The 21,953-nt window shown below is 41.7% G+C and overlaps 1 protein-coding gene across 4 annotated transcripts in view; it reads left to right on the forward strand.

The window, feature by feature from the left end:
• DHX32 (DEAH-box helicase 32 (putative)) overlaps positions 1–21,953 on the forward strand; it is a 54,211-nt gene that overhangs the window by 5,969 nt on the left and 26,289 nt on the right. The window contains exons 2-5 of one of the 4 annotated variants that reach the window (XM_081251403.1): positions 3,168–3,257; positions 3,451–3,544; positions 8,709–9,217; positions 19,172–19,365. In XM_081251403.1, coding sequence (XP_081107529.1) covers positions 8,936–9,217; positions 19,172–19,365 — 476 coding nt within the window. In that variant the 5' untranslated portion in view covers positions 3,168–3,257; positions 3,451–3,544; positions 8,709–8,935. The remainder of the gene's footprint in view (positions 1–3,167; positions 3,258–3,450; positions 3,545–8,708; positions 9,218–19,171; positions 19,366–21,953) is intronic. The other 3 variants (XM_081251401.1, XM_081251404.1, XM_081251402.1) reach the window with 3 other exon arrangements.

Below are 21,953 nucleotides of genomic sequence, written 5' to 3' on the forward strand. Positions count from 1 at the left end.
CTGAGCCAATTAAAACAAAGGAAAGCAAAGGCGTAAAATCTTCTGAAAATCCCCCTAACGTTAAGTCCATTGTTTAAATTAAAATATAACACGCCTAGGAAATAAAGTTTACATATTAGGTATTTGACTGTAAATTCATGTGAGTGATTACAACTATGTTTTTCTTCCCATAAAAGAACTGCACATTATTTGTTTTACGGTATTTTTTCCAGACCACCCTGCCTGACATCTCCCATACTATCAAGTATTTCTTCCCCCCACAGTGCTGCAGTGGGAGCCCACATTCTTTAATGCAGTCAGGAAGCAGTGTGGTACGATGTCGTTAAGCACACACTGTACACGTACCTGGGGTGAAGCTGAGATCAGACTGCAGGACTTCAGCACCTGCTCCACCACAGATGAGCACCTCAAAGCTGAATAAATTAACTAAGCTTCTGAAGGCTTAAATTCCCTCATTTGAAAAAATGGAAATAATAAAGTAAACCCTCATGGGGTCCTTAAGAGTTTAAATGAAGTAATCCATATAAAGTGCTTAAGTACTTATAGCATCTGGCACCCAGTAAGCACTCTATAAAGGCTAATTGGTAGAATTATCATCATTATTGTTATCATTAGTACTAGTCCAACTTTAGTGGTTGTATAGAACCTGTCTTTTCAAAGTGTGGTCTGCAGACCGGTGCCAGTCCACAGACGGTTACTGGTTTGCAATGAGATTAGGAGCTGGCACCAGCATGTAAATAGACTATGGCACTAATCATACTGTTTATTTCAGTTTAACAGCAAGACTTCTTCAGTGAAGGAAGCAGTGAGTTAATTTACATTCTGGTTTAAGCTCCTTATCTTGCCGCAAACAAGCACTTTGAATAGAATTGGCATGGAATATGGGACTAATGATCCCATTCTCCAAAAAAAAAGAATAGCCCTTTATCCTGAAGAGTTATGATTCACTTGTAATGCCTCATTAACCTTCTTTCTTCCAGACATTATAATCGTGGTTCACAAGTATATCGTTTATTATTTCAGATAATATTTATTGATCACATAATCTGTGCAAAGCCCTATATACTGTAGACTTCGCAAGGATGGCTCCTAAACGGATCTTGACCTTAGGAAGTCTGTCATAAACCTAGAGCTAGAGGACACAAAGCGAAAACCTGAGTAAATGTGTTGAGTACGTGTGGTGAGTGTTTGTGTTAGTGTTACAGCTTCATTCCAAAGGTTCCACATAGGCAGATGTCTCCTTTTGCTGAGCTGCTCCTGTAAAAGGACAGAATTAATACCTTTATTTTTTCAGCATTTGTACTCTCATAATGGAGATCAGGGTTTACTTTATTAAGGTTGTGTTTTTCCTGGGAGATTCAGAAATCTGCAACACTAGGGAATATCTTAGTTTTTAAATATAACTGACAAAAGTATAACTTTTTGATATTAGTATTATAGAATATTCATCCTTAGGTTCTAGGATTTTTAAGATATTACTGATTGTCTATTTGATCCTGTTTGCAAACATTTGAATAATAAATAATTTCCTGTTCTGCAGAATATGAAGAGACATTAAATAGATATTAAATTACTTTAAAACTTTCAATAAAAATTAGCACAGATTCTTCAAGAAAAATGCATTGGTAAATAGTGTCAAAACAAATTTGGGAGTCATATTAAAAGAATAATTTTTTAAAAGGCAGAGTCTGTGTGTGTGTAGGTAAAGAACCCTTTCCCCAAACAATGGAGATGAAAAAGGATTGGCTGTGACTTAGATCATAGAAGAGACCTATTTTCCCAGACCTAAGTGAAAATAATTATAAACACTCAAAGTCAAGAAATGTTACTTAGTTTTTAATAATTCTTATAATTTTTCACATGAAAATGGTTCATTGGTTTCTCTTACTGCCCTATTTGGTAAGCTTGCTCATAACCCCACTATCTGTTCTATTCTGCCATTTACATTCAGCTGTCACCAACTCTCCTAGAACTTGATCTCAGTAATAACTTTAAGAAAATTGAAGGTAGGTGTTAGAAAAATTATAGATAATATTTAGAAAATTGAGTAATACATTAGATTTTGGAAAATTGTAAAGAAAAGCAAAAAGAGTAAAAAAAATAAAAATTTTGATCAAGAAACGACTCGGTGAGTTAGACCCATGGCACTTAAAATAAAACATGGTCTCTTTACCATAGCATATGAAGTCTTTTGTGATGTGGCCCTTGTCTCATCTATGAACTTACCTGTCCCAGGGTCTTTTTATTTTTCCTGTTCTATACCTGCCATTTTTCCTTCTTTTACTTACTTGACTATAAGATTAAGAGCCTTTGTTTCACACCTCAACTTCATCCTCAGCTAGACTATATGCCCCATGAGGACAGGACCCAGCCCTGCCTGTTCACATGTGTCACCCCCATGTTCACAGGGCAGGTACTTAGTAGGCACTCAAGTATTGGTTGAATAAGAAAATGGAAGCCATGAAAATAGAGGCATTGAAGATGAGAAAACTTGAGAATAGAGAAAACTTAATTCTTAATTAGATTAAGAATAATAGCTGTAGTAAAATACAATCAGGTGTTACTCTTAAAAACATAAAACCCCCAAAGAACAGAAAGTGATTGGTTATCTACTCAGCCTCTAATTGCTAACCGAGTACCCACTGTATTTGGGTTCAGACTCTGGAAATTGCCAAAGAAGATATAGCTCAATAATTGTTCAAGTAGAGAGACTGAAAACTGGGGGAAAGAGAGTAAGTAGTACAGATAGGTCAGTAGTTCCCTAATACTTAGGGATGTTGCCTCCTCATACTGGTTATTTACAAGTGGCCCGAAAGATCAGGGGTCTGCTGGAGCAAGCGTGACAACGCTGTTATGTGAATCTCAGTGCAGCTCTGTGATTTTCCACACAATTCCTCTTCTCAAGTCACCAAGAAAGAAACAGCTTTAATAACTGTTGCAAAAGGAGCTAATCTGTGGTTTGGGTCTGTGGTTCAAGGGAAAACTCAAGAGCTTGCACAAATATTTCAGTTGATGCTTGTGGTGGTTCACCAAAATTTCAGGCCATATGCTTTAAAAACAGCAGGGGTCTATTCTATATCATTAACGAAAGGGGACAGAAAAGTTACCGAAATCCAGAAACACAGTGAGTTCCTGACAGAAGTGTTTCAACTCTGTTCATTCGGCAGTAGCAAGCTAACTGGAACTTTGAGGAGAGTGAAATAATGAAAGTGCAAATCTGTGCATGAGAGATTGCGGCGGAGAGACTGGGGAGAAAGGTAGGTGGTCACGGGCGTCTGGGGATGAAAGACGAGGGAGATGGAAGGAGCAGAATCCCGAATTTTGGAGGACTTGGTCACTGACTGAATCGAGGGCCACCTGGAAAGTCGAACAACAGTATCCCTGACGTGCTGATAACATCATTCACTCGTTCATTCGACAAATATTTATTGAATGCTTCCTATGTGTCAGCTCTGCTGTCGACGTGGGGAGCAAAATAGACCCATGCCTGACTCAGGGTGCTTGCAGTCTGGTGGAGGACACGAACAATCAACAAAATAAAGAGGTAAAATAATGCAGGTTAAGAAGCTAGGAAGTGGGTTTGGGGTGCGGGGATGTGGGTAGATGTTCAGACAGGACAGCCAGGGGGCAGGGAAGCCCTCACAGAGTTGACATTTGATGAAGATCTTTGGGAAGTAAGGGAACCGGCCACTTGGATATCTGAGGAAAGGACATTTCAGAAAGAGAGAAGAGCAGGCGTGAAGTCCCTGAGGCAGGCGTGTGCCGTGTGTTGGAGGAAGACTGAGGGGCCACGTGGGTAGAGAAGAGTGAGCAAGGGAGGGAGCCGGTGGAAACGAGGGCAGACAGGTGATGGCTCTAGGTCCCACAGGACTTGTAGACCCCACTAAGGATTGTGGCTTTTCCTTGGAGTAAGATGAAATGGGAAGCCATTCGAAACTTTTGAGCCAAGGAGATGTGAGCTGACTTTAAGAGGATCACTTTGACTCCAAGAGACTAAGGGTGGAACCAGGACCAGTCAGGCGGCTATTGCAGTAATCCAGGGGAGAGGATGGTGGCTCAGACCAGCTGTTCACAGTAGAACTTATGGGGTTCTTGATGTATTTTGAAGGTAGAGCTGACATGCTCAGATGTATGTTTACTATTGCTCCTGTAACAAATTACCACAAATTTAGTGGTAATTTATTAACTTACAGTGCTTCGGTTAGAAGTCCATCACAAGATCTCATTGGGTTAAAGTCAAGGGGTCGGCAGGGCTGTGCTGCTTTCTAGACCCAGTAGGAGAGAATTCCAGCTTCTAGAGGTCACACACATCACGGCTCACGGCCCCTCCCTCCATCCTCAAAGCCAACACGTTGCATCTCCCTGACCCTTCCTCCATGGTCATATCTCCCTCTGACTATAGCTGAGAACGGCTCTCTGAGCTTCAGATCCTTATGATTAGCTTGGACCCTCCAGGATAATCTCCCTATCCCGAGGTCCTTAACTTAATCACATCTGCAGCCCTTTTTGTCAAGCAAAGTACATATTCACAAATCCCAGGGATTAGGACGTGCACATCTTTGGAGGCTGTTATTCTGCACATCCACTGAAGGACCAGATGTGGAATCTGAGACAAAGAAAAATGAAGAATAACTTCAAATTTTTTGGTCTGAACAATTAAAAGGAAGAAGATGAGAAGACCAGGTTTATGGCTTTGGGGCAAATATCAGACCTCAGTTTTGGATACGTAAAGTTTGAAATGCCTGTTGAAGTTGGAGATGACACGTAGGTAGCTGGATACGTGAGACCTGAAGTTTAGAAGAGAGGATTGACAGGATGTATAAATGGGAGTCCTCCACATATGATGGCATTAAAGCCATGAAACAGGGTGAGACCATGTGGGCCCTATTATAGAGAGAAAAGGGAAGAAGTCCAGAGACTAAGTGTTGGGAAATCTCCAGATCTCTGCAATTGCTAAAATGGTACATTTGAGAGTTTGGTGGGTCTGAAGAACACATTTATATTAAATTGAACATGGAGAGAAATACTGAAGAGGAGCATTAAACAGTGAAACAGTCATTCAGGACAAATTTCACAATCTTGTTTCACTTGGTCCCTTGCAAACTTTATCCTTTGTTGTCTATGAACTACATTTACATTTCTAGAATTACTGGATCAGAGCCAGAATATCAATGGCTAACACATAGCTTCATCTTACATCAACTTCTGATTCTTTTCTTGGTGAGGTGGTTTCGTGTTATACTAGATGTGTATTGTTTTCATAAATACTCATTGAAGAGTTGTGATAGATTCACTTCAAAGGGCAGTCTTTGACAAGTGTTGTCATCTACAGCCTCAGGTAGCATAGCTTTGAAAAGGAGCAAATGCCAATCTTTCAGATTTAAAATTCTTGTAGTAGAATGTTGTTTATACTGATAACAGTTTTTATTAAATTTTATTTTGAGTGGCATGGAGCCTACCGTATTATGTGTTTTCCTTTATTTAGGTTAGTACTATTTAATTTGCCAAAGACCAAGATACGGATCTTTTGTATGTATTTAATTACATCTAGGAGAAAATCATTGACATGACTGATGCCAGTTGCTGGATAAATGAGGAGAGGTCTGTCGTGGGAGTCGGGTGGGCTCAAAACTCAGCCACTTCCCCCTTCCAAATCTGGAACTCAGTCTATATCGCAGTAAAAAGGTCCCGAGAGAACTGGAAATAGAGGTCACAAACTTCATAGCTTTACCCTTCAGGCTCATTGAATTCAGCGTAGAGCCCTTTGTGGACTCAACCATTACAAGTACTTCTGTCAAACAAGCCTAACTGGTTTCTAAATGCCAAGTAGGAGAGCAGGTTAGAGAAGCAGAGAATGGCCTCACCAGGTAAATGAGCTGACCACAGTGTGACGTGGGTACTGAATCCCCAGAGAAAGGAGGACTCTGGGGCCGCAGTTTGGCCTTTGACCCCTGTCACTTCAGGGAAATCTGAAATCATCATTGTGTTATAGGAACCAATGTATTGGTGATGTTGAGTTGTGAAAAAAGCATTGAATTCTGAGTATACTCTGTTTAGTAGGCAGAAGTCTGGTTATCTGTTGCTGGAACTTGGTAGCTTATAACAGTGACCATGTACCCTTCCCATGGTTCTTTGGGTTGACTTGGCTGCTTCTGCTGGGTGTCCTGTTGGCTGGGCCTGTGGTCATCTGGAGGCTTCACTGGGCTAGAGCATCTTCCACGGCTCACGCACATGGTTGGCGGTCTGTGCTTTCTGAAAACAGACGCCAAGCTTTGGTTTCTTCCCAGTGGCCTCTCCCTGTTCCCTGGGCATCTCACAGAATGACAGCTGGCTCCAAGGGGGAGTGTTTCAAGCATGTGAATGCCTTGGAAGTAGCTGATCGTCACTTCACTGCATTCTTGTCGTCATAGTGAGTCACATGGCCAGCTCAGACTCAAGGGGAAAGGAAGTAGGCTCCACCTCTCCATGGGAGCAGTGGCAGAGAATCTGTGGTCATCTTTTAATCACCATAACAGAGAAGTGGGTGATGTATCTGTACACACTGTATGTGTTAAGAAGGGGCTAGGTGAGCCTTAGATCTCTAGAAAGATGACTATTCAGAAAATGTGACTCTTCCCCGAGGATTCAAAGTGGTAAATACTTTATAAGTAAGATTTTACTTTAATTACAAGATTATTACACTTTTAGGGAGTGCTGTAAAATTAAGAGAAACATTTCAAGGACACATATTTGGTAAAAAATAATAGCTCTGCTTTTTTGTTTAAGTTAAAACAATTCAGAAATAGTACCTAAGGCAATCATTGGTCATTACAGTAATTTAATTTACATGTACGATGAGATCCCTTGGAAGGGATTCTAATCAGAACAAAACAAAAATTGAATATAACACTAAATGTTAACTTCTCTTAAGCAGTAGAATTTTCTGATTCTTGGATACCTTGTCAAAGTCAGCTTGTCCTGTGATCTCAGGTTATTGTGTTTTTGGAGCTTTTCTGTGGATGTGGTCTCAGCCACGGGGCAGTGAAGAATTGTAGTTAATCAATGTTGCATTTATGTTATCACAACATTATAACTCCATTATAATTTTGAAACAATGGCTTTTAGAATGAATTTTGAAGAACTCTCCCTTCATAGAGCTAAAACATCCCTTACCCGCTCTGGTTTCTCCCTCTTTTGGCCTATTTGTATGTGACTTTTTAAAAATTCTATCCCACTCTTCGTCCTACCCCCAGAGTAAGTGGGTGTCCAGTGCCTAGTTTATTAATTTAAGCCCTGAATAGGTACTCAGCGAATGTTTCTTACGTGATTGACCGTCTCCTTGGAGCCTGGCTTGACCAATGGAGGAGGGTTTTTTTTAATTACTTATGATTAGGAGCTAGCTGTTTGAGCCCACTAACTCTGACAGTCCAAAGCAATAGTTCCGGGACTTCCCTGGTGGTCCAGTGGCTAAGACTTCTCACTCCCAATGCAGGGGGCCGGGGTTTGATCCCTGGTCAGGGAACTAGATCCCACACGCCGCAACTAAGAGTTCACACACCACAACTAAGAGTTCGCATCCCACAACTAAGAGTTCACACACTGCAACTGAAAAAAAAAGATCCCGCAACTAAAAAAAGAGATCCTGCATGCCGCAACTAAGACCCAGCGCAGCCAAATAAATTTAAAAAATAATAAATTTGAAAAAAATTTTAAAAAGGAAGTTAAAAAAATAAAGTGGTGTGTTATACATTAAAAAAAAGCAATAGTTCCGATAAATGGGGTGCTGTTAAAAGAGTGATCTGAGTGACAAGATATCATGAAATGTATTTTATTATTTGTTCTTTTATACTCAAGATTTTCTGTCTTTTTAGTTTTCCCTTGATTAATGTGAAAAGGTGCTTATTTCCAGCAATACTGATTAGAGTTTTAAAAAATCACCAGTGATTGGAAAAGGAAGGACCCCTTACCTGACACGTAGGGAATGTTACTAGCGTAAATTTTACCTTTTCTTAGGCAATTTTTCACTTCTTCATTTAAATTAAATGTATTTTATTGCCTCTTGAATATGACATACTGGGCTCAAGACCCAGGAATCTCGAGAAATATGCTTGAGATTTCTGGTTTAATTAAGCAAACAAAGACCTCATTAACAAAAGCTAGCCATAGCCTCAGATGGAAAAAAAATAAGAAACTCACTCACTTGACTTTGTAAACTGGCACAAGCAAATGTAAAATGAAGTATTTTTTTTTAATATTCTCCTTTAAACTAGAGGAGTTCTTAATACTAAATAAATAGTAGACTCTTGTAGCCAGTGTTGGAGAACACTCCCCAAGCCCTCACAATTTTCCCTTTTATAGGGCCTGGCATCTCTTTTGTAGTGGGATTAGTGACCACGTGATCGAGGCTCACACTCACAATGTCCCCCTGTTGCTTTCTATTCACTGTCAATCAAGATGCAGGGACCTGTGATAGAGGCAGATCAGGCAGGGAGCACCAGGTCCAGTGTGGGATTGTTTTCCGAACTGGCCAGGAAAAAACTGCAGCCAACCAGACTTTAAGAATTAACCTGTATTATTCCTGGCCTTTTAAACAGACAGCAGAAATAAAAGACAGTAACCAGTTAACAGGAAAAATCATGCTTTTGTTTTTGAATGAGTATGCTTTTTCTTTTGAACATCTTGTATGTATATGTACCGGATTTTCCTTCTTTTTTTTTGTTTGTGTTTAGAGTGGTTTATTGACAATCATTTAACGTGCTGAAGAGTGCTGATGAGCCAGCATAGTAGCTAATGCAGCAAAGAAGAACAGATGCAGATTTGAGGAATTCAGCTTTCTAAAACCTTGAACTGAAGTCCTAGACATTGGGACATCTGAGTTTGTATATGTGCACTTTCAACTCTATTTGCAGTGGGTTATTGTAGGAGAATGCCAGCTGCTTAAGCTCACTTGGACAAGATGGAAGAAGAAGAACTGGAATGTCCAAACTCTTCCTCTGAAAAACGCTATTTTCCTGAATCCCTCGATTCCAGTGAGGGAGATGAGGAGGGGATTTTGGCCTGTGAGGATCTGGAACTTAACCCTTTTGATGGATTGCCATATTCATCACGTTATTATAAACTTCTGAAAGAAAGAGAAGATCTTCCAATATGGAAGGAAAAATACTCCTTTATGGAGAATCTGCTTCAAAGTCAAATTGTGATCGTTTCAGGAGATGCTAAATGTGGCAAGAGCTCTCAGGTGAGTAGCCACTACAAAAAAGCATTTACTTTGTATGTTGTACTTTTTTATTACTTAAATAATTACAGTGTCACAGCATAGTGTTCTGTTTTAATAATGATATTATCTAAACCAAAAAAACGAAAAAGAAAGAGCATTAGCAATTCAGGCACAACAATTAAGTTACTTCCCTAAATTTCTTTATGAAAGCCAGCTGAATAAAAGTTAATACTTACGTGGATATTAATTGTGTTTATTTTACCACTGAATGTTCTTTAGAATAGCAGAAACATCTATTCAATTATTTTGTTGTGCATATTATATTTTAAAAGACGTGATAGATGTTATTTGCCTGCCATAGGTTTGGGGGTTCACTGCCATGTTTACATGTCCAGCAGTCTGATAATCAGGATGTGTGGATATGCTTATTGGTGAAGTTAGTTAAGGTACAGAAAGTCAAAAGCACAAGGAAATTCTTATTTTCCAGACCGTAAGAAATAACTGAGTGGCCAAATATGATCCAGGCCTAGAGCCACACACTTCAGGATCTAAAAAGGAGGGAAGAATTAGGATAGATAGCTAATGACTATTTACTGGCCAGTTTATTGTTGTCATATTTGAACTTGAAGTTTGATTTGAGTGAGATCTCTATTTTACTCTTAAATTGTAAAACAAGCAATAAGTATTTTTATTATGAAATTCATTTGTAGGTTCTCATGATGTAAGAATTAGAGTAGACCACAGAGATAATCTGATAGAACCCCTCCATTTTTCAGATGATGAAACCCTGGCCCAGAGGGGTTTGATAATTTGTCTAACGAATGTCACATAACTTTCTGAGCTGGAATTCTAAGAACTCCTTCTACTATACTTTGCTGCTTTAAGGTTTTTATTACCTCTGGGGCTTACTTGTTCTAAATGGAACTTGAAGAGGGGTGAAATGGACAATAGGTTTTTTTTCCTTTAATCTTGTTTATAGCTGCCAATATCAAGGGTTTATTATGATTTTTCTATTTGTTGTGATGAGTTGTTGCTACAATGAATGATTTAGTTTGTCATAAGAAGCTAATGATGAAAACTGAAGGAGTATAATTTTCCTGGTTTCTGTGGACAAGTGGCAAGTTAAAAATTATTTAGGGGCTTCCCTGGTGGCGCAGTGGTTAAGAATCCGCCTGCCAGTGCAGGGGACACAGGTTCGAGCCCTGGTCTGGGAAGATCCCACATGCCACGGAGCAACTAAGCCCGTGTGCCACAACTACTGAGCCTGTGCTCTAGAGCCCGCGAGCCACAACTACTGAAGCCTGTGTGCCACAACTACTGAAGCCCGCGGGCCTAGAGCCCATGCTCTGCAATGAAGAGTAGCCGCCGCTCGCCACAACTAGAGAAAGCCCGCGCACAGCAACGAAGACCCAACGCAGCCAAAAAAAAAAAAAAAAGAAAGTTTTTATTTTGCAATAATTTCAGACTTACAAAAAGTTGCAAAAATAGTACAAAGATTTTCCACATATAGTTCACCCAGATTCCACCAAAGTTAACATTTTACCACACGTGCTTTATCATTCTCTCTCCATACACACACACAGATTTTTATTCTGAACACTTTAAGAGTCAGTTGATGATATGATATCCTTTACCTCCAAATACTTCAGCAGTATCTACTAAAACAGGGCTAGCCACAATATAATTACCAAAATCTAACTTATAACATTCAAATTTCATCAGTTTGCCCACTAAGGACCTTTGTAATTAAAAAAAAAAATTCTAGCCCAGAATCCAATCCAAAGTTACGTTGCATTTCCTTGTCATTTCTCCTTAATCACCTTTGATCTGAAGCAGCTTCTCAGTCTTTCCGTGTCCTTCACGACCGCAACATTTTTTTTTTTTTTTCTTTTGTGATACGCGGGCCTTTCACCGCTGTGGCCTCTCCCGTTGCAGAACACAGGCTCCGGACGCGCAGGCTCAGCGGCCATGGCTCACGGGCCCAGCCGCTCCGCGGCATGTGGGATCTTCCCGGACCGGGGCACGAACCCGTGTCCCCTGCATCGGCAGGCAGACTCTCAACCACTGCGCCACCAGGGAAGCCCGACCGCAACATTTTTGAAGAGTACACGTTAGGTATTTTGTACAACATCCCTCAGTTTGAATCTGTCTGGTGTTTCCTCTGGATTAGATTCCAATTTTGCGTTTGTGGCAGGAAGAGCACTGAAGTGCTATGTGTCCTCCTCAGGACATCGTAGCAGGAGACAGAAGATTTTTCCCATGACTGGTGATGTTAAATTTGATAACTTGGTAAGGTGGTGACTGTCTTGACCTCTATCGTCAAGTTACAATCCCCCCCCTATCATTTAAGAGATATGGGGAGATACTTGGAGACTATGTAGAGTCTGCTTCTTGTCCTGCCTCCAGCTACTAATTTTAGCATCCTTGGATGATTCTTACCTTTGACGTTATTACACGGTAGTAACCAAATGGTGATTTTTCTATTTCTGAAATTCCTTCTATTAATACATTTAATATTTGGAATTCTTCTGTAAAACTGAGCTTTTTCTTCTTTCTTATTTATTTATTCATTTATTTATGTCAGTGTGGACTCATGAATTCTTATTTTATTCTGTAGGTGATAATTCATTACTAAGCCCATTTATTTTGTTGCTCAAATCGTCCCCAATGTGGCCTATGGGAACCCCTTCAGGATGCCTTCTGTGTTCTTTTGACATCATTCTCTGAGCATTTCTTTGCTTTCTGGCCCAGTAAGATGTTACAGGCTCATCTAGTATGTTCCCTGCTCCAGTCTTGGAAACAGCCATTTTTCTCAAGGAGGCCTGGTGGTTCCTTTTAGTGGGGAATTGTATTAAAAACCAGGAGATGGGTGCTAAGTGCCCGTTGGCCATTGACTTGTCATTGCTTCTAGGTCCTCCTGCTTCTCCTTCTATCTCTCTAGCTCTTTCGATTTCTGTCTTTCTCTGTTTCTCTCTATTTCTCTGTATTTCTTTCTCTATGTATATTTCTGTTTTATCTGTATTTCTGTCTCTCTATTCTTAAAAACCATGGGTTCCTACTGATGCCTCTGATTCCAGTTCAGCTGTACAGCGTTCATTCTAGCCTTCCCCACTTCCATATTTGTAACTCCCTTCTCTAACTATGAGAAACTTAGCACTCATTATTTATAATATCTTTACTTGTTCAATCTTAGAATGCTCAAAATTTAGTTTCAGAATTGCTAACCCACACTATTTAAAAAAATTTTTTTTAATATATACTTCTTGAGTTTTCTTTTAGAATTTGTGATCTTAAAGGGCAAGAATTGTTATCATGTAATATGTTATGTTAATACCTAGCAATGGTTTCTCTTGTCATCTCTAACTTCTTGATCATTTTAATAAATCATGCTTGTTTCTGCTAAGTGTGAAGGCAGTATGTATCTTCAGGGTAGGAGAAATCAAATTCTAAACCAATTTAAATAATGGGAGCATCAGTTGTTTTCTTAATTCTGGAAACAACTTGGTTATTTTTTAAAGAGCTTCTAAGACTATTTTCTTTTTCCTCAGCATTTTAAACCTTTCAAAGAAAAGTCTGTCTTTAGACCCAGGCCTTCCAAAGAGGACCACAAGTGTTTTGCTGGATCCTAAAAATTCCACCTCTCTTTAGTGCAGATGGTATGGAGGCTATTTTGTGACTGCCCTCTGGAAAAGAGGACAACTTTTCATACATTTATAGAGCCTTTTCTTGTTACCTTTTTTGGGGCAGATTTATGAAAAAGCCTAAAAGAGAACGAAATATTTTTAGAACCATCTATTTACTTACTTGTCCTGAAATTTCCCCTGAAATGGTTGGGTTAGTGAGCTGAATAAGCATGACGTACCTGAGCTTTAGCCTAAATTAAGAAGCTGGATGGTATAGAACAACTCCACCTTATTAGCTGAGTAACTTACCCCGCATTTTCTGCTGGCAGAGTCTACCTGTGTTCACTCAAGAGGTATACAAATTATGGTATCCAGGGACATGTGACATTTAATGCAGAAGGGGACCCACTCCTCAGGAATGAGTTCTGACATTCTGGTTCACATGGGGCAGCTTAGTGCGCCTTGCAGGAATGTTGCTGTAGAGATTCATGCCTTTGGATGAATTGCTGGTCCTTATGGTTCCTTTCAACTTTGGATTTCATGATTCTGGTACTTAAATAAAAGTGAGTGATTGGGACCTTGGCACAGCTGCGCTCTGGGTGGCCCAGAAGAGGAATCAGTCACCATGGGCAGGCTGGGGACCTAAAACAAGGGCTTGAGGGCCTTTGGGACTAGAATTTGTTTAACTGTAGTAGCGTTGTGTCTCACAGATGACTTTTGTCTCGCGTCCTTTACTCGTATATCCACTAGAGGAGGGGACGCAATCTCTAGCCGTGGACGGAGGGGCAGGAGGTTCCACACCAGTGTGACTCATGTGGCTGTCCTCCTGCTGCGGTGGCAGCAATGAGACTGCTCTGCTGCCCTCCTGGTTCTGATCTGGATCAGGACCAGCCGAGGATCCTGGGCCCCAGCCTCCCAGAGTCTAGCAGCCCAGCCTCCTGCCTGTTGCCCGGGGTGGGGATGGAGCGTCTTGGCTTCGCGTTCCGAATCTGTACAATTTGCAGAGCTCCAGTTACGAAGTCAAGCTGGCGGAGCCTTGATGTAGATTAGGTTTTGGTTACTTGGAGGACCCCTCTTACCTACTCTCGTAGCGGCAGATGGGCCAGAGTCCCGGTGATTTGCTTTCAGGGAGGAGACAAGAGCCAGGAGCCGGTCGTGCTTTGTCAGCGTCTGCGCTGATCCTGATTGTGCGACCCGGAGCCAGCTTCACCGCTCAGGCTTTAGCACGTGTGGCACGTCACACAGTCCAGAAAACGGCCTTTAAAACTGGATTGAGAGAATGTGAAAAAGTTGTTGGATGAGTTCAGAATGAAAATATTTGAAGTTGTGATTTCTAGTAGGGAAGTTTTCTAGACCAAATATATAAATGTGGGTGTTATCTATTGCTGAAAGGCCCAGGTAAATTTGTAAATAGGTTTGTTTTTTTCAGTTATAGAAGAACAGTTTTCTGTTTTGTTCACCAAATTGCACACCTTTTGCTAAGTACTAAAGTATGTTCTAGATGCCAGGGAGGAGAGAGGGGGCATATCTTCCAAAGAGAAACTATAGAGAGAGACATGAAATCTCAAGGTACATAATGCATTGGTGAGAAGGGTAAGGTACTGTTGGGACAAAGAAAAAGCCACTCCCAGAGGAGAATCAGAATCAGGGCGCAGAATGGTACGGTATTTGCTATAAGTGCAGAGAATACAAGAGTTCCCTGTGAAGCTGTAATCTTAGTGCCCCTTGAAATTATGAAATGTTCACATTTCTGGCATTTGCTGAATCATAATTTTTTTCAGCCGATACTTTGAGTTTGCTACGGCATCAAACTTCACAGTGTGCCTTAGCTTGCTTAGAGTGATTCGGAAGGTATGCTAAAGCACAGAAGTTGTTATAATTAGGAGAAATGATCTCATATGTCTCTCCTTTTTGTTCAGAGACGACCCTTTCAGTTTGCATTTGCATCACTTACTGTCGTCATCCATGTGTGACTTACTGAAAGGGGCAATACGTCGTACGCAGTCAGAGCTGCACGGGGTGGATGCTCTGCCAATTAGTTGTGACTTGTGCTCAACTTTCAGCTTGGCTGTGTCAGCAGACATCCCTACATTAAGCCCAACATGCATGTGTTCAGTCTTTCGCTGGTTATTTGAACTGATGTTTAGAAGAGCTGTCCCATTTCTGAATTATTTTCTTTGCCTCATAGGTGAAATAATTTGCTCTATTGTGGAGGAGGGCAAAAAGAACAGTGAGGACTGTTGGATTGTTTATATTTATTGCACTGCCAGGCCTACATAATGTTTATAACATTATAAACATACTGTAATAGTCTAATCTTGCAGAATTTGTTTATGTGAGTAAATAGAAATAAGTGAAATGCACTCAGAAAACAAAATCGGAACCTTGGGAACGTGGCCCATAATCATCTGAATCATGTAGAATTCTAGAGTTTGAAAGCAGCTATCCTGGATCTTAGAATAATAACCAGACTGAGTATATCCAGGTGTTTTAGTGAAACTGGATGGTGTCATTTCAGCAGCAATTCTAGCTGTGTAAAATAGTGCCTGCTGTCATCATAGTGCTGTCCCCTGACATTGCTGTTAGGCTAGAAAGAGTAGTAAATAGTGTTGACTGTTGAGAACCTGATGGCTTCTATTACTACCTTTGTATAAAGATGCTCGGAAGCAGCCATGGCCTGGTGGAAATTATGCTAGATGAGAAATTGGAAGATTTGGATAGGTTCTGGCTGTGCTGTTTACTGGCAGGGTGACTGGGGCAAGTAACCCTTCTGAGACTTTCCTTGTGTGTAAAATGAGGCCGTGGCCTACATGCCTGCCATTCCTTTCAGCTCTGAAATTCTAGGACTTCTGTGTGTATCTCTAGCTTTGGCCCCTCACTTAGGCTCCTAGCCTGTTTTGCAGTTGATCTCAGGCTGGCTACACCTGGATGTCCTCCCATCAAGATGACCTTAACCCTGACCACTTTCCCGGCTCTCCTGAAGGTTCTCTCCCTCCCCTTGAACACTTCGCTCCCCCCAGAAGCACTTTATGCTACCGTTTAGCTTCATTCATTCATTCTATTTTATTTTACTTTTAAATTTCTGGTTGTTAACGACGCCATTACCCTAGTATTTTAAGTCAGAGATCTTAAAATATTCGTTTCTTCTTATGCATAATGAGTCTGCTAGTGAGTACTGTCCATTCTTCCTTAGAAATAAATGTCCCTTGGTTTTATTACTTCTCTCCCATGTTAAGTCCTGAGTCTAAGCCTTTCTCTCCCTTCTTTTCAATTATTCTCATGTCTTCATCCATCCTTCCATCCAGATTTTTATTATCCCTCTTATGTGTCAGGTCCTCTATTAAGTATCGGGGGAAATATGAACCACGCATGTCCACCTTAAGGATCTTCCACTCTAGTGGGGAGACAAAGATTCACACAGTTTTAATATAATTTCTCACGAAAGTGTTACTTGAGGTCTCAGCTAAGGACCTAGATATGAAGGGAATAGGGAATCAGGTTAAAAAGTAAGGATCTGACAAGGATAATAAACTAACTTCCTAGGGAATGAGGGAGATTGAAACTTTTATGTGAATTCCCAGTTAGGTGTGATTGTGAAGCAATTCAAGGTAGAATATATCGAATCATAGAATTTAAAAACATTTCTGGAAAATGTAAGAAGTTAATCTGTTCATTTAACAAATATTTATTGAATAAACTTATTTAAGATTATTTGGTGACCAAGACAGACCTCTGTTCTCCCAGAGCTCATAGTCTAGTGGGGTGAACAGAGCTGCACTGGAACAGACCAGCAACTGCAGGAAGTGTGGTCCATGGTCCATGCCGTGGTTGTCAGGAAGTACGCTGTGGGGTCTCCTTCCTGGTGGGGGGTGGGGGGGAGGTATCACAGCAAAAGCCTTGGTGAGAAAATGGCACAGGAGCTCAGACTTGAAGAGTAGGTCTCATCCGTTCAACCCATTTGACAGGAAAGGAAACTGAAGCTTAGAGAAATGGTGATTTACAAATAACAAACTAGTGGCACACCAGGTCCAGAACTCCTGACTTTGGTCACTTGTGATATACCTTGATTCCAGATTTCCTGAGTGTAGTGTGTTAAATGTTCATCTTTCATAGAACAAAGTGGGTTATTGAGGAAATAATTGCTGATTAGTTTTCAACCTGTTGACAAGGCTGACACTCATCTTGAAATAGAGGACCTACATTTACACTTTTGTTTGTTTGTTTTTTGCGGTACGGGGGCCTCTCACTGTTGTGGCCTCTCCCGTTGCGGAGCACAGGCTCTGGACGCGCAGGCTCAGCGGCCATGGCTCACGGGCCCAGCCGCTCCGCGGCATGTGGGATCTTCCCGGACCAGGGCACGAACCCGTGTCCCCTGCATCGGCAGGCGGACTCTCAACCACTGCGCCACCAGGGAAGCCCTACATTTACACTTTTAAACATCGGGAATCTGCAGTCTGCAGCAGATGTTCATTTTGGAGTTACTTGATTTCTAGTAAGTTATGTTTATTTTTCACGTTATAGTATTAAAATCTAAGAATTCGGAGGGCTTCCCTGGTGGCGCAGTGGTTGAGAGTCCGCCTGCCAATGCAGGGGACACGGGTTTGAGCCCTGGTGCAGGAAGATCCCACATGCTGCGGAGCAACTAAGCCCATGTATCACAACTACTGAGCTCGCGTGCCACAACTACTGAAGCCTGTGCACCTAGAGCCCATGCTCCACAACAAGAGAAGCCACTGCAATGAGAAGCCCCTGCAATGAGAAGCCCGTGCACCGCAGTGAGAACCCCGCTCGCCGCAACTAGAGAAAGCCCATGTGCAGCAAGGAAGACTCAACGCACCCCAAAATAAATAAATAAATAAATAAAATTTAAAAAAAAATCTAAGAATTCCACGATGGGTCTAGTAAATAGCAAATCTGAAGATAATTAAAAATGCTGAAACTTTTAAATACCTTGGATCTGTTAAAAAACACTCAGAATGATTTGTTTTAAAAATACATGTAACAGGGGCTTCCCTGGTGGTGCAGTGGTTGAGAATCTGCCTGATAATGCAGGGGACACGGGTTCGAGCCCTGGGCTGGGAGGATCCCACATGCCGCGGAGCAACTAGGCCCGTGAGCCACAACTACTGAGCCTGCGCGTCTGGAGCCTGTGCTCCACAACAAGAGAGGCCGCGATAGTGAGAGGCTCGCGCACTGCGATGAAGAGTGGACCCCGCTTGCCACAACTAGAGAAAGCCCTCGCACAGAAACGAAGACCCAACACAGCAAAAATAAATTAATTAATTAATAAACTCCTACCCCCCAACATCTTCTTAAAAAAAAAAAAAATACATGTAACAAAGCATAACTTACTGACAGTGCCCTAAGATTCCAAGATTCCAGCATACAAATGAATTCAGTACTTTCTACTATAATAATTCTTATGCAAATGAACTTTTTTTTTTTTTGCGGTATGCGGGCCTCTCACTGTTGTGGCCTCTCCCGTTGCGGAGCACAGGCTCCGGACGCGCAGGCTCAGCGGCCATGGCTTACGGGCCCAGCCGCTCCGCGGCATGTGGGATCTTCCCGGACCGGGGCACAAACCAGTGTCCCCTGTATCGGCAGGCGGACTCTCAACCACTGCGCCACCAGGGAAGCCCCCAAATGAACTATTTAAAATCAATTGAACCATAATACATTTTCAGTAAAAGGATTTAAAAATAAATAACTCAGGAGCAGTCTTGGAATTGGCTCTTTCCAAATCTGGATGGATTGGTTAATTATCTCACTGAGCTTATTTTTCATTGTATTTAGATGATAACTGCCAGTGTATTTTAGCTTTTATTGCCAGGGAAATGTAAAATAGGCTTATCTGGTTATTTTGTTATGGTCATTTAGATTTAAATGTAAATGTTTTAATTTTGAGCTACTATTTTTCATCTAAATGCTGTTTAATATTTATATTACTTAAAGCATAAAAGTTGATACCAGAAGCCATATCTTTGATGGGGCTTTCTTTTAACCAGAAAGAAAATAATAATCTTAAATACATTAGTGTTTTCAGAACAGCTGAGGTTAAAAAAATTTGTTTTTACTTTGCCTTTTATTTTTATCTTCCTTTTTTTTCATCTGGGAGTCTAACTTGTACAGTCTCTGCTACCTCCTGTTTATTCCTCACTTTATTTACTAGTACTAACCCTATGCATAAACACAAATTCTTCAGTTTCACTAACTAAGCTGTAATGCAGCCCACGGGTGATTCACTGGTGGAAGAAAACAAATCATTTGTAAGATGCACCCTTGGAGGTTTTTTGGTGGTGGTGGTGGTGTTTTCCTAGCGGGGCTGATCCTGTCTCATTTGTCCCCATTAAAGGTTCCTCAGTGGTGTGCTGAATATTGCCTTTCCATCCACTACCAGCACGGGGGCGTGGTGTGCACACAGGTCCACAAGCAAACTGTGGTCCAGCTCGCCCTCCGGGTGGCAGACGAAATGGATGTTAACATCGGTCATGAAGTCGGCTACATGATTCCCTTTGAGAACTGCTGCACCAGTGAAACGATCTTGAGGTTGGTTTGGGGGGCTTTCGTCTGCTGTACCTGATGACTCCTGGCTTGTCCTCTGCGATCCTAGAAGAGCATATTCTTGCGTTCTCTGCTTTACACACCTGTAACGTGTGATAGTAACTCGTCTCTGTCACCAGCCTGACATGCACGAGTCATTTTCCCACCTTGGCACCGTCAGGGATTCCTTGTCTAAACTTCTTCCGTATCTCCCCATAATCCTCAGGAAAAAGTCACGACTTGTTAGGTTGGCCCCAAAGACCTTCAATCTGTGCTTCTGGAGCTCCGCCTCGTAGTGGGTCCATATGCGTTGTCTGTGTGCCAGCTGTGTTGACACATGTGGTTCTCTGTGTGCCATGTGCCTTGACACATGATCTTCCCTCCACATGGAATGTCTGTGCCTCTTCCGGGCTTGGCTAATTCCTCCCTGTCATACAAGATCCCATGCAGAGGTCACCTGCTCCAGGAAAGCTTCCCTGACCCTCCCATAGTGTAAATTAGAAAACTCTCTGCTGGGCTTCTGGAAAACTTGGTCTCAGCCTTCATCATAGCAGTGTAGGTCAGTGTTTTTCAAACTCTAGTTTTGAGATTCTTAAGGTTCCAAGGACCCTTCTCAGTAGCTACCACAGTTCTGAGATTTCCTTTACACAGTGGTTTCTAAGAGCTTAACAGAAGGGAAAAGAGAAGTGGAAAAAATCACTGCTCTGGGCCACTTTCTCAAGCAGTTTTCTATCATAGCCGTCATTGAAAGTGAGAGTACCTTATGGCACCTTAAGGAAATGGTCAAAGCTGCTTGCAGCCAAAGATGACCATCTCAAGGGCTTCAGCTGTCCCAGGCACTGCCTGACTGCCCCAAGGTCTGAGGAGATAAGTATCTCAGCCTCAGTGTATCTGCGTGTCTCTAACCCACTTGTGGGGCACACCTGAGTGCCCTGGCACATCACTGGGGACGTCCTACGCTAGTGTAACAGGGATGCTATGACATAGCATAGCAGAGTACAGTATAGCACAGCACAGCATAGCACAGTACAGTATATATAGCAGGGATGGTTTTTGCATACTCGTATCCCCGGCATCTGACATGCTTGTCCCATGGAGGATGTTTAACACACTTGATAACAGAAGGAAAGACGAGTGCCTGGTCCCAGCTGGCTGCTGCAGACTCTGGTGCACTTCTTCTCCCATTCAGAAAGCCTGTGTAACTCATTTGGTTCGTACTAAGCTGCTTTTAACATTTTTCAAATGTTATCTTCAAAAATAGAGGACATTGGTCTTCAGGCTGGTGTTAAACCATAGGGAACCTTTCAATCAGTAGCAATATGATTGGAACTTCTTGAATACATGTAACCTTCTGTTATTCCAGCCGTGATGTCCCCGAGTCATTGTATATGTTTATAAATTATTTATTATGCAGATGGTCCAATAGTAATACAGATAAACATAAAAACCTCCCTGCTTTTGGGAACTCACAGGCTAGTTGGAGAGTTGGACAGGACAGGACATGCAGCCCTGAAAGGGTGAAGGATCCCCACGCCTAGCAGATTCATTCTTCACCCTTTACATTTTGAAGTGACCTCTCAAGTGGTCATGGTTTTAATTAAAGGATGGACTAGACTTTGGAAACCTTTTGAAAAGGACTCTTGGATGTAGTCACTTTTAAAATGAAATCTTACAATATTTTTATCTTATTGGTATGGATCATGTGCATATATATATATATATATATAATTTTTTTTTAGAAAGTCATAGAGATAAATAATTGTGGAGTCACCCAATAATGTTGTCAGAGTAGGTCAAAGACACATCTCACCTTTTTAAGCATCTCTTATGTGTTGGGACTTGGCTTTCATTGCTTTATGGTGAAAACCCTGCAAGCATTCAATCCTAACAGCCAAAGGAAGGACTACAGTTACTGTTGAAATTTTTTTTTTTAGCTCTGATCTGCATGTAGCTTTCCTTTCTTAATGTAGAAAATACCCTTCAGGTGTGGAGGAGCTGAACCGCAGGTACACCTTAGAAGGTGGAGGGAAACTAGCAGCCTCCTTTGGCCACTGCGGGTTCTGGTTCCTTCTGCCTCTGCCGGGCTGCCCGGTCGTCTCAACTTTACTTTACAGTCACTCTTGTTGCTGGGATGCTGCACTTTCCACCCTGACATCCCCCAACCAGTGCAGAGTCAGCAGATACTCTGATTTATTGCTAACAGGGTTTGAGTTGCAGCAAAGGGGCCAAAGGTAGTGAAAAGCTCTATACGATAAGAGAAAAGAAAGTCGTCCCTTATTTTCCTCCCGGTGCTCTGTGCTCTGAGCTCTGAAGAGCAGGCAGCGTGGCTGTAAAATGAGTGTCTCCGCCACCCACCCACCTGTCACCTTGCACAAGTCCCCCAGCCTCTCTGCTTACGCTTCCTCGTCCGTGAAACGCGGTGGCTGACACACCAGCTCACAGGGTTGTTGTGAGGACTCAGGGAGCTGCTGCCTGTGACTGGTGTATGGGAGCGCGATGCATCTGTGAGCGATTTGGGTGATTTGGGTGAAAAGGTAAATTCTGGCCGCATTCATTTCCTTGGAGACACCTGCTAGCCATAATTTTTGATAAGC

This window comes from Mesoplodon bidens (assembly GCF_964165515.1).
Source record: "Mesoplodon bidens genome assembly, chromosome: 1".
NCBI lineage: Eukaryota > Metazoa > Chordata > Mammalia > Artiodactyla > Ziphiidae > Mesoplodon > Mesoplodon bidens.